This window comes from Emys orbicularis, chromosome 2 (assembly GCF_028017835.1).
Source record: "Emys orbicularis isolate rEmyOrb1 chromosome 2, rEmyOrb1.hap1, whole genome shotgun sequence".
Taxonomy (NCBI): Eukaryota; Metazoa; Chordata; order Testudines; family Emydidae; genus Emys; species Emys orbicularis.
In genome coordinates this window covers 134,992,430-135,005,746 of record NC_088684.1, presented here as the reverse complement: position 1 = coordinate 135,005,746, position 13,317 = coordinate 134,992,430, and the positions used below count along the sequence as shown (strand labels likewise).

The 13,317-nt window shown below is 46.9% G+C and overlaps 1 protein-coding gene across 1 annotated transcript in view; it reads right to left on the bottom strand.

Annotated features, from left to right (window-relative positions):
- Positions 1 to 13,317, bottom strand: part of XPO7 (exportin 7) — an 85,497-nt gene that overhangs the window by 3,671 nt on the left and 68,509 nt on the right. The window contains exons 16-25 of the mRNA XM_065400098.1: positions 12,440 to 12,520; positions 11,420 to 11,483; positions 9,984 to 10,092; positions 9,393 to 9,499; positions 8,812 to 8,900; positions 7,706 to 7,813; positions 6,306 to 6,388; positions 5,400 to 5,614; positions 3,439 to 3,577; positions 1,550 to 1,710 (exon numbers count right to left, since the gene is read on the bottom strand). Coding sequence (XP_065256170.1) covers positions 1,550 to 1,710; positions 3,439 to 3,577; positions 5,400 to 5,614; positions 6,306 to 6,388; positions 7,706 to 7,813; positions 8,812 to 8,900; positions 9,393 to 9,499; positions 9,984 to 10,092; positions 11,420 to 11,483; positions 12,440 to 12,520 — 1,156 coding nt within the window. The remainder of the gene's footprint in view (positions 1 to 1,549; positions 1,711 to 3,438; positions 3,578 to 5,399; positions 5,615 to 6,305; positions 6,389 to 7,705; positions 7,814 to 8,811; positions 8,901 to 9,392; positions 9,500 to 9,983; positions 10,093 to 11,419; positions 11,484 to 12,439; positions 12,521 to 13,317) is intronic.

Below are 13,317 nucleotides of genomic sequence, written 5' to 3'. Positions count from 1 at the left end.
CAGCTGAAAGCCATTTAGGGCTCCATGGCGGAAACTCCTTCTATTGTCCCAAAGGGATCCCTGTCTAAGAACCACCTCAAACTAGATGCATGCAAGACCCGAAATGGAGTGCATGCAGGTGAGCATGCCCTTCAATCCATTGGAAAGCCTCTTCTCCACACTCTGTCTTCCCCACCCATGGTCTGCCAGGCCAAGTCGGAACTAGACTCAAAGGTAAGCCCAAGATCTTAACACTGTTGGTTCACACAAGCAGTTTCCAGTCTCTTCCTGTATCAGACTAAGGCTCCAGTTTGTGCTGTAGCAACTTTCTCTAACCAAACACAAAGCCTGCTGCTTTTTTCAACCAGATCTGCCAGGAGGGGGCAGCATGAGAGCAGCACAATGGTCTCTGATCCTCCTCCAAGTCGGGGAGAAGTGCTGGATGCCCCCATGGGAATTCAGTGTGCCACCACGGAAGCAAGCATGTGTTGGGGGGGGGGGGGGGGGGGAGGGTAAGGGGGAGAGAGAAGAAAGGGGCACACGGGGGACAAGTGTTTCACCAAAAGGGGTGAATGAACAGATCCCAGTAATGGAACCTCTGGTGAAAAAGGGGCAGACCCACCATCCCAGCAGATATGCAGCAATTCACCTGGCAGATTAACTGAATGGCAAAGAGAGAGGAAGTCAGTCTACAAGCGAGCTGGTATTGATTCAGGCAAGGAAAAGGACTATTGGACTGGTTTTACAAGTCGTATTACAGATCTTACACTCTATATTCACGACCAGCAAAGGAAACTGGCCAGTTCTGTGTTCATGGAACAGCGGTAAGAGGAAGCTGACAGAAGTGCTAACATGACTGCAGGAACAAAACCAGATTAAATTTATCCTGCTGAGGTGATTATGAACTCCAGCATAATGGCACCAAGCTAGTGTTTGCTGTACAAGGTAATAAACACAGCTTGAGTAGATAAAGCAAAAGGCTCAAGGCAGAGTGTTGATCCCCACAGGGAGAACCTGGTCATTGCCTCATTAAAGCAGCAGGATTGTGCTGTTCCTGTTCTGTTGTGAACACTTATATAGCCTCCTGAAGCTTTCTAGCCTCTTTTGAATTGGCTCGTGTGTTAAAATAGTGTAAGGAGATGACATGCTCGCTGCTGGCAGATATTTTTCTGGTTTCAGCTTTACTAGCTACCAGTAAGTCCCACAACATAGGCTATACCTATTGGGGTATTTTTAAAATTATATTTAAAAAGTTCAGAAGGTTTTGGCTATTTTTTTTTTTTCAAATTTAAGTTTAAAAACAGTGCATCCAATGCGTGGTGGGAAGGCACAACCTGCTGATTCCTAAGATTACCCCAACCCCATCTGGCTTCAGGTAAGTCCTTTAGCCCTGCTGGACTTCAGCTATAGAATTGGGGGGAGCAGTGCTGGGGACTGAGGATTAGCAACTGCGAGAGAAGATGAAAAGCACAGATAAGAGTTCAGCATAATCACATCTTTGACCACCAGATGGGGACAGCACACTGCAACAAGCAGCATATCCCCCTTACTGGTCCCCTTCCCTCTTTACCTGTTGGATCATCTCTGGGTGCTGCTGCATGATGTGCAGGAACCGATCACTCTCCTGGGTCAGGGGAGTGGTCCTCTTCTTGGTGCTGCGGGACAGCTGCTTGAAGAGATACGTGACAATGTGGTCCAAACAGGAACAGCAGCCCGTGCAAACCATGGTGTCTATGAGGATAAGAAAAAGGGAATAGAGTGGGACAACACGAGCATTTCCCTCCATGAGACACAGCTGGGAAAGGCCCCCCCTAACAAGCCCATCACCACTTGACCAGCCCTTCTCCCCTCTGAGGCCTACCCAAGTAGCACAAATTTATCCTAAGCCAGCCAGCAGCAGCCAAGTTGACACCCTAATGATTCTCCAGTGTGCAAGCCCACAGTAACTGGAGGTGAAGCAACATGGTACCCTGCATTAGCTCACTGTGCCCTGTTCATGTGTGCAGGACATGGGAAGACATAAAAAAGTGTTCACTTGTGTTTGCACGTAGCTAGGGTAACTCAGCACAGCTTCCCATGTAACTAGCAGATGTCTGGCATGTGATGCTCTCAGCTGCCTGCTGTCACAGTTTGGGTTGTGGGAACTGCAGTGCCTTTTTAGGAAGACTAAGCAGCACATTAAAACTACCTCTGTTGTATAGAAGCAGCTCTTTCCCTTTAACAGACTCATTTGGAGGGAGCAGACACCATTGGTACAGGGGTCATTTTTGTTGGGCCCACAACATAGTAGTTTAAAACGATGTTATGAAGATAAATCTTGGTACCACACATATCCATGTGGGTACAGTCACCACTAGCAATATAAAACTAGACACATCAAGACATGCATCTAACTTCCCAAAGTAACCACATGATCTTACTGATGTCCTCCCTGCACCCCTCCCTGTCAGTCATCACCACGTGTTATGTTAGGTGTGACTATAGGGCCGGCAATGGGAAACTCGTTGCAGTAAGTGCTATTCCTGCCCATGTGCATTGGCTGGGAAGGGTTCTGAGGTCACAAGTTATTTGGGACTATCTTGTGTGTAGAGCACCAGGAATACTCACTGAGCTAAATTAACACTCAGCCTGTTCATCTACAGAGCTCCATTTTTCACAGATAGATTTTTCTATTACGTTACCCACTGCTCTATTGCAAATTTAAGGGATTAAACAGAATTCCCCTTCCATATGGGACATTAATTTAGGGAGGATTGCCATGCACAGTAGAGTTCAAAGTTGTCCTCCTCGTTTGCTCCTCCATGGACTCATTTCAGCCATCTTTAGAGACCACGTGTCTTTCTTTTCTTCCCTGGTTATGGCACTGGTCTGGGACACTGGGTGCAATTCCTGGCTCTACCTTCTTAGGTAAGTCACTTAACCTCTCTGTGCCTCAGTTCCCCAGCTCTAAAATGGGGACAAAACAAGCTCTCTAATCTCTTGTCTATTTAAATTGTTAGTTCCTTGGGGGGGGGGGGACGTACGTGTACGTGTACGTGTGTGTGTGTGTGTGTGTACGTACAGTGCCAGGCTGGGGGCAGCCGTCTCTGGTGGCCTCTAGGTACACCTCTACCCCGATATAACGCTGTCCTCGGGAGCTAAAATTTTTTACCACGTTATAGGTGAAACCGCGTTATATCGAACTTGCTTTGATCCGCTGGAGCGCTGCTTTACCGCGTTATATCTGAATTAGTGTTATATCGGGTCACGTTATATCGGGGTACAGGTGTACTACCATAGACAAAAAAGGTGTGCCATGAAAATTTAAACAAACTCCCTCCCAATCTACATCATAAATAGTTCTGAACTCTAGTTCGTTAATGGTTTAAATTTATACTAATTTAAACTACAATCCTTAATCTTCCCCTCATTCCCAAAAGAGCCCGTTGCATGTACCCCCAAAAGAATATAGATGGTTACCTAGTGCAGTCAGACCTTCTGAAATGGAAGAAAGAATATACATGATTACATGGGGCTCTAGACTGGCTATAAAGTTCATGTGGTCCTGGGTAAGAACTTCCAGTAAGGAATAGTATGACTGGCTGAGTTTGGGGTAATCCTGCAGAGAGAGAGAAAGAGAGAGAGAGAAAGAGAAAGAGGGAAGAGATTTTAGGGTCTAATGGTTAATTTAGAATCAAGCACAGGACTTCCTGCAGAGCAGAGCAAGTCTAATCACATCCCTTTCAACCCACTTTTCAACCAATTGGAAGTTGCTCATTGAGAGAGTCTACTTGACTAACACTTATGAAAACATTCCCCATGGACAACTTATGTGCGCTACATTTACATTTTTTAGCTCATCACTTTTATGTGCTCAGTGTCACACAACAGTATCCAGCCACCTTTCCTTCATTAGTGTAATACTGGAATATCTTTTCCATCCAGTTTTTGGCTTGGTGACTTAGTCAGCTAACTCCAGTGCTGGATGTGCAGCCTTCTACTTTGATGGGTCAGGGGCAACCTATCAGACAAAGAACCCCCTGTGTGAGCCCTTGGGGCACTAGGGTCAGGTTCTGCCGTGGTAGGAAGTCTAGTGAGCACACAGGCCTGGATAACGATGCAAACTCTCACCAACCCTGCAGAGATTCTGGCCAAGCATGTCAGCACAGGCAGGCAGTGGGCAGAGAATACTGTACTCCAGGCTTGTATAGAAGACAGATGTCAGGCTGGCCTCTAACAAGACTGTGTTGATTGCTGATGTGCTGAGAGCTCTGCCCACAGCCTCAAAAGGTAAGGAAAAGTCTCCATTTGCATAAAGTGTTTTTCAGAGAAGAAAGGGATTATTTGGGTCGCTGCTCTACAGAGACTTGCCAATGCCCCCGATGAGAGAAGGGAAGAGAGAAGCTGCAGCATAACACACAAGCCCTAGGGAAATGGGGTGGGTGAGGAGGAATGGGGCTGTTTTCAGACAGGACTCTGGGCATGCAGCAGACTGTGCTGAATATGAAGTAGTTCTGTCTCGCCCAGAATCCCAGGACCCTGTGGGAAAGGCACAAGCTCACTCATCTGTACAGTTCCACTATTTCTTCAAAAGCCACGGTTTAATTTCCCATCCTGCACTCTTCACCCTTTTAATAGTGCTTCCCTTCAAGGCAGATCTCACTGCAACTTGGAGTTCGAGCGGCTCTGCTGTAGAACAGAGACAGATGATATGCAATGGATACCAGCCCGTCAGAATCCCCTGCACTTGTCCCAGCTCATACAAGGATGCACTGCCTGCTTTTCAGGAGCAGAGGGAGATCGTGGTGTGTACTGGGACCTGGCAGGATTGGCTGGAGCTGGGGCAGATGGGAGGGAAACTAGACACATTTGGAAAAGGGGAAGACTGCCTAGAAGGCTGTAGCTGCCCTGTTGTCGAATTAACTCTTTAAAGCTCAGCAACTCGGGCTCAGTATTAGTGCTAATGGCACTTGGCATTAGGAAATCCCTTCAATGAACACCAAAGGTCCAACGTTTCCCTTACTACAGTCCAGCTAGGTTTGTAACTCTGGTCTCCAAATACGTTCCTGCAAGCAGCAGCATACGGGGAGGGGACAGGACAAGTACAACTCCTGTTTGTCAGAGTGAGGAGTAGCCTTCTGAGCAGCAAGACACTGAAGAATTACTTCATGGGAACACACACACTGGCACTATATCGTTTTCACTGCGGAGTTTGGCATATCTAATTGTGTGGGCCTTTGGGCATGAAGCACCGAACATGACCTACAATTGCCCTTTAGAGAGGGAAAAGCAGATGTACGTATATCAACACCCTAGCTAAGTCTGCAACACAGGTATGGGTGTCAGCCGGAATCAGCACACAGGGAATGGGTGCTCTGCAGTTGGCACATAGCTCGTGATTAGATGAGATCTAGTGGTTAATCACAGTTGTGTTGGCTTACCAGAAGATCGCTGTGCGGGATGGAGAGCAAAAGCTTAATAAAGGTTTGCAAGGCATTGTCGAGTGCATCGTCCCCGTACAGACGGAAGACACCGAAGTTGACGTAGCTGCCGCTTAGCGCAGCCTTCAGCATAGAGAAGCAGATGGAAATCCCCTTGAGCTTCAAGGCATAGACTTGATCCTTTGGGACCTCCCCTAGCGTTAGGATACGATTTCCTGCACAAGCACAGAAGAAGACTCAGTATCACAGCACTGCTTCCAGATCCCATCTCAGTGTATTGCTCAGTATGGGGAAAAAGCAGTAAAGCTGTCTGAGTGACCAGAAAATGGACACTTGGTGCTGAAACTCTGGGCCGGTTTCATGAGCAAAGCTTACAGCAACCACTTGTCCTGTTCTATGATGTGATAAGTCCCAACAGGAACTGGTTAGTAGCAGGGCTCTTTACCTACACACCACGCTGTTAGAAACCGTGAGAGAATTGGTCTGCCTGGCTGAACGCAAGCGTGTGGCTTGGCTGATGGGAACAGGGCAGTGTTAATGGCTTTCCTTAGCGGTAGGATCCAGTCCCCAAGTAACCCCCAACTCCATACAGAAAGGATTTGGTCATGTGAAGCTCAGCACAGCTGCTGCTTGGCCTCCACCAGAAGAGCCATGAGCTACCCTCTCCTTCTCTCAATCCCATGCAAAATCCCTAAGCTCTCACCCGTCTGTCTGGCATCAGGTCGCGGAGAGACTCCTCCCCCTTTATACAAGCAAGGCCAGTAAGAACGTGTCAAGTTACTTCACCCTGCCTCTCACCCCAGTCTCCTCCTCAAAACCCCAGGCAGCATTGACCAGGGCACCAGCCCCTGCTCACCAAGAGCCCAGCAGTCAGGAGCTAAGTCAGGGCAGACGCTGGGGACTCACCATATGTAGTTATCATTTTACTAGTTTCCCGGAAGAGCAAGATGCCGTTTGGTGAGGACACATCAAACTGCAGCCTTTGGGACCTAGAAGGGAGAACAGAACAAAGTAAATACACAGCTGCTCACACAGGTGTGCGAAGGAGAAAGGAGTGGCCATCGGCCCTGCTGATCTATATTGTGGTATCCTTGAGCTTAGAGCCATTTGTGGGAGGTCAGAAGCAGTTGCCCCAGTCTGGTAATAATAATGGCACTATCTAAGCCAGACAGCTCAGAGATGGAGACAAGAGAGCTGCTGTCTCCAAAGAAAAGGCCTGTGCTTCACATGGTTTAAGAATATTAAGTTTCGCACATGCCAGAAATCCCACCTCAGCAATAACTGCTATGTTACTGTCACTGAAACCCAAGGAACATCTTGGTAGGCAGCCTTCCAGCAAGGTCTGGCAGTGCTGGGACTAACCCCTAGCCATACTGCGCTGTAGGCACTTGGCAATTAGATAGTTTGCTTCCCTACAGATGAATACATTTTCAACTACCTTTAAGTGTAGTAAGGGAATCTTTTTTCCAGCTTACACCTCAACAAATAAGGGGGAGATTCAATAGCTTTGAGGACTTCAGTAACTCAGCCAGAGGTTATGGGCTTACTACACGAGGGGGTGGGCAGGGTTCTGTAGCCTGCAGTGTGCAGATGATCATGATGGTTCCTTCTGGCCTTAGTCTACGAGGGTTTGTCCTTTCACAAATCTCTCTTTTGTCTTTGGTCAACAGCACAACAATATGGATCCTCAAGAGCAATAAAGCCCCGTGTCTGTTCAAGTCTAGTTTCCTTCTTGCATGGCTATAACAACGCTTAGCAGTGCTCTCGCGTACAGAGTTCTGTTCACCTGGCAGTACTCCAGAGCTAAACGTTGGGCAATCTTTCACTCACATGTTAGGCAGCTTCCCAATTATCTGAACGGTGGCAGAGATTTATCTATCTGCTAGCAAAAAGAACCACTGGTCATCTGACCACCAGATGGAGCAGCACTCATTTTAACTGAATGTTTTTAAATTAATGTAAATTTCTCAGATGTTATGGCAATGGGCCCAGAAACAGGTACTCCAATAAACAAACACTGGTTTCTGATCTAGTCTCTCCACACATTCTCTTCCATTAAGAGCTTACAGAAGGACAGCTCTTTGGTTTAACTGGGTCATGATGCAGGATTAATATGTGAACTATTATATTTGCTTCCCTACTGAGCAAGTGGCTGCTTTTTTTGCTGGCAACTTGCAAAGCATAAACAGAGGGAAATGGAAGAGACCTGGCTTGGCAGCAGAGAACATTATCAAGCCCCAAACTAATGGGTGACAGAGTGAATAGACAGGAATTCCCATTTGCTTTTGGATGTCGGAGTCTCATACCTGTTATGCACCAACTCTGCCATCAGTTTGAGCACAGGTGTAGTGCAGGCTGGGTCGTGGTACCACAATTCAATCGCCCGCTGTAGAATTGGCATATAGGATGGATAGCTGCAACTCAGAAGCTAAGGAACTTTGTTGTTTCAATTATAAAGAAAAGCTCAGCAGTTTAAACTCAAGTCAAAGGTCTTGCCCTGCTCCAGCCTTTGGAGAGAGGCTCTCTTCCTCCTGGCCTCTCTCTGGGCACTAAACACAGCCAATGGTGCTGGCCGGGGCTCACTCTCCCGGAGAACAGAGTCATTTGTTTCCATTTAAACCATCATTTGGCTGGTAATATTTATCTACACAGTATAATAACTGCAATCCATGGCTGAAAAATCTCGGGGCAAAGGGAGATAATGGGGTATCTCTATGCCTGCATCCACTGCTGCCAAAGCCAGCTATGATCATTTTACGTTCACCTTTTCCAAGCAGCCTGCCCCACGTTATGGCCATGTGGCCTCCACCAGGCAGAAGACTACAAACAACACCTGGAGTCCACAGGTGTTGCTCCTTAATCAGCCTTATTTGGGGGTCACCAAGGTGAACAGGCTACTTCCCAACTACTGCCAGCCCTAGGGAGCAAGAGATGTAAGGTGGCATTTTCAGAGGAGCCTAAAGGAGTTGGGTGTCTAACTCCCATTAAAAGCCAGAGGAATTTTGGTGCCTAAAGCCTTTAGGCCCATTTGGAATTCAACCCGAAACCTTAGAACTGATTTCTAGTCTCCTTTGTGGCAGAATGTAATACGAAACCACAGGCAGGGCTCCCGAAAGGAGTTTTTTCTTAAAGCTTGAGAGAGATGCACCAGGAGCTGTAAATTCTCTTGACTGTAAAGAGGAGAACTAAAAACGAAGAGTTAACGGAATACAAAATTAACTGGGTGCTCAAGGGGTTCAAATCCTGCATCTTGGCAGGGGACTAGACTAGATGACCCTTATGGTCCCTTCTTGCCCTATTGTTCTGGGAGCAACAGCCCTGAACCACAGATCCCTCGATTCTAATGTATGGGCGGCTAATACCTTTAGTCTTCAGTTCTGTTGTGGCCAGTGGGATTTTAGGGTGAGGATACATCCACTCAAAGAGCATCATAAAGCTGGTCTTGGCATTGAAGGCAAAGGCTATTCCCCTCAGGTCTCTCACAAGGCCGACCAAGGTCCTCTGAATTGGGAAGGGAGAGACACATTACATGTTGAGTGACATACTTCCTGACATTTCCCTCTCCTGGCCTGCACTAGCCCGCCGCCCTTCCAACCAAGAGCAATGGGGTGTTTCTTTGGTGGCCTCCAGTCTCAAAAATTGGACACTCCTTCTCCTTAAGCAACAGGAATGCACCCAAGTTAAGCCAAGGCAGAGAGGATACTGAGAGGTGCCACTGGTTAAAGCCGCGCACTGTGTCTGAGCTACCTTGGGTGAATGAGACACCTCCCTTCCCCAAATGCCTGGACCCCTTCTAGCAATCATTTGCCCGGTCTCTAAGAGATCAGGGTCTCCCCGACCTTGGCTACCACCTCCCAAACATTGGGAGTAAAGCCCTAAAAAGGAAGTTTTGATTAAGTCATGGATGACAAGGCCCCTGTTGGAAAAAGAATGGATGCAAAATCCCCAGGCACCGATTAACTAGAAAGTTTGTCTTGCGCAATTCGGACTTACTTTTGCCTCTTGTTCATTGAAAGTGTTTGTGCTGAACATCTGTGCCACAGCCTCGAATGCAGCGGTGAGGGGCAGCATGAACTGTTCATACTGATCCTCATCTTCCCCTGAAAGAGAATCAAGAGAGAATTGACACCTTCCAGCCAGACTCCACTTCCCACAGCAGTGTGTGCGCAGGTGAGGGACAGGCACTGAGGGCGCTAATTTTAGGGAGCCTGTGTTCCTCTGAATAAAGATGGTGCCTTTATCAATCCCTAACATGGAGAAAAGACTAGGGATGCAGAAAGAACTTTGCGGAATCAAGACTGCATATGGGTTTGTCTGTAAGAGTCAGCTTGTGAAGGAAAACTTAGCCCTAAATATTAGTGGCATGCATCTCTCTCCTGCTAGTACAGAGGATCACAGCAATCCCTCCACCCTCAAGACTTCTCTCCCTTCCTGGTGGGGCTTCTGCTGTTTCCAATAGCTTTTACTGGCTAAGGCATCACCTTCCACAGTCAAGGGGACTAGAACATTTAAGAGCCCTGTGTACAAAAGTTAGCAACCCAATTTCCCCATTCCTCTCAGGTCTGTAAGAATGGGTTGCAGTACCTAAGTCCACCATGAGGAGACGCCCAAGTGCAGTGTAGAAAGTAGTCCGACATCTCATGTCAGTCAGGTTGGACTGATTGTTAATACCCAGGAATGAAAAGTGCTCACTCTGTCAATGAAAAAGCAAAGTTAACAGTGAGTGGCAGGTTTACAACAAGGCTTATATATCAGAGCTTCATGGGCATTTAGGGGCCCCTGATTGTTTTGACTCATACTCTGTTCTTTCAAGGGCCTTGGCAGGACTGAACCACTCTGTTTACTTTGCTAACCACTTTACTTCTGCGGCTAACCTCAAAGAATAAATCATTAGAGGGCCACTCTCCCCAGTGCTGCGTGTATTACAGAGATAACATTAACACATGTTCTTTGGCAAGGATACTTGGCCCTTTACCTTTAGTCTGAGGATTCTGAAGTGCTATATAAACAATTAAGTCTTGCTACACCTCCAACGGGGGAAAATGAATTTCCTCATGTGTAAGATAGGGATGGTAAGAGGTTAGGAGAATTGCCCAAGGTCACACAGCGAGTAGGTGACAGACCCAGGAGTCCTGATTTCCAGGCCATTGATCCCATCATTAGATCTGTCTATCATATAGGTATTTCTAGGAGTCATCACCATATCCAAACACCTGTGGTTGATATTTCCTCCCAATGAAAGCCAGGAAAACAATTTAATGCAATGTTATTTATTAATTTCCAGTAGCTCTGCAAACAGTAGAGGACCAGATCCAGGGCCTGCACAAGTACAGGAAACCTCCAAGGAAAACCCTTGAGTGCTGTTGTAACTGGTGTTGATTCTGAAAATGATCTTTGAGTCAACACCCTAGAACAGTATGAGAACATACTGCATTGCTGGAGGACCACCTATTGGCAGACCTGTAAGTCCGAGGTCCTGGCCTCTGCGGCAGCTAAACATCCTTTGGCCCTTTCCCCCCCCAAAGGTAGGAGTGTCTATTAGATAGGAATGTGACCAGGATGCTAGAATGCTATTACATTTCATCTCCCTGAATTCCCAAAGTAGTTCCATCTGGATACAGTGTTCTTCACTTTCTGCCTTTAGGCTGTAGCAGTGCATCACAATGCCATACATTCCTCCCCAGAGTTGGCTGCATTTCAGTGACGGGAATGACTGAGTGAGTGAGAGTCCTGTATTATGTTTGTAAAGAAGCAGGAATCATTTGGATGAGAGGGACTATATAAATCCAGGATGTCAGAATTAAAGTGCAGGCTTTGGAAAGAGGCAAAGGGAATAGAGATCATCATCATAAAACAGTCTCTCTTATGAAGCAAGTATTCGGGAGACTTATAGTTACACTGCAGAAGTGTGTCTGCGTGTGAAAACACACAGGACTGGTTCTTGCTTTAGCCTGCATGCAGGCACCTGGCATGTGAGGGTTTGTTACATGAGAGAGGCTGGAAGGGAATGAAAGACTTACCGTGTGATTGTTCAGCATGAACTGTACTGCGCTCAGTTTCACCAATTTCCTAACACTACTGTATGTAGAAAGGGTGTTAAGGAAACAGCAAGCAGAACCAGTCAGTCACTGGACGGTTCCAAGTGCCTGCAAAGCACATACAAGGGAATACTTTCCAGAGTACCTACAAGTTTTACACAATGCTTTCTGGCCTTCTGAATTGTTTCTCTTCTCAACCACTTTTTTTTTGGACCAAATCCTGTTACCAAGGACTCGTCTATACGAACAGTTGGTGCGCAGCAAGCCGGAGTGTAAATCTACAGCGCACAAGCCTTCCATGCAGTAAGTGTCTGTGTGGACCCTGCTATCGTGCATTACAAGTTCTGGAATGTGCTGGGATCTATTCTGCTTTGAAAGAGAAAGCTGCACATTTTACCCTATTCCAGGCTCCATTTTCATCTTATTTTGGAAGGAAGACGTAACCCAAACCTGTACTATGCTCTTCGACACCTCAGCAGCACACAAATGAAGGCTGTGGGCAATAAGCTATGAAGTAGCCATGACCCATGGTTACAAAGCCTACAATACTACAGCCATCTACTGGGATTCTTTGCAACCAGGTGAAAAGGGTACCAAGTGTCTATGCTCTCTTGGCTACTCAGATGTTTGGGGGATATGGGAAATTGCAGATCAGTGAGTGAGGGGTGGGAGAGGTGTTTTTTTTTCTTTTAGATAAGCCAAGTTCACATGGAGAGTCAGCCAAGAACTGGGAGAGTGGATGATGGATGATAAAGTCAGGCCCAATATTACATGGTTGGAATTTGTGGTTGGAGATGCCTCTCTCCAGCTCTAGGAAGTTCCTGGTGAACTGACAGACCTACCGGAGCATCCGTTAAAGATGCATTAGCTCAGTGGATGGCAATAACTAATGGACTTATGCAAAATGCTCCCATTTCATCTGAACACACTGGTGTAGTGCTCCCCAAATTCCACCGTAGTAGTGTGTTCTACACACCCAGGGCTCTCTACAGAAAAGGATATCCAATGGAGAGGTCATTGAGAAGCTGCAGCGTCTTGGAGGTGATAGGTTCGCATCGACCCCAGTACTTCAAGTTGGTGATGCTAGAGGAGAGGAGAATAAGAACAGGTCAGAGGGACGGCTTGGATTTCTTTTGTTGCAAGGTGAAATCTTCCATCAAACGTCACCCAATACCATCTCCACCCTCCAAGAAGTCACAGACATCACAAGCCACAAAATATTGGTATAAAATTACTGTACTTACATTTGGTTGACTAGAAAATTATCCTTCAGATAATCTTCACTACTTGGGTCCCAAGCTACACTGGCCCATACCCAGGCCCTTGGAATTCTGTGGCACTCCAGGGCTGATTTCTGCAGCAAGGGTAAGAGAATTCTGCGGCAGTGACAACATGCAGACGTATGCAATTCTGCACCTGCACCATCCACTGTCAGCTGCAGAATTCTAGTAGCCCTTGCTTCTTCCAGGAGAGCCATTTAACCCCTTGTGGATGTGCAGCTCAGGTGCGCAAGAGTGGACAGGCACCATGCACACCAAGGCAAAAAATGATGTGCGGAAAGCCGGTGGCCATGTGCATCCAGGCGCACGGCACTGGGCTTCAGCCTTGGAGCTACTGAAGTGGTTAAAATTCTAATGGTGACTGCCAAAAAGACACGACAAAACCCAATTGATGTGTTCAATCTGGAGGCAGCTGCCAAGCAACTGGCCAAGCAGGGAGTAGCCTACTAAAGTGGAAGAGTTTTAAGAATGGTACTGGCACTACTTTTGTACTGAGTTCTGCTATTTGAAAAGAAAACCTTGGAGAGAGCAGTCCCCTCCCCACAGTGCTTTCTTGGCTTGTGATTGGCAATAATGGTGTGGCAGTGAATGATAGCGGAG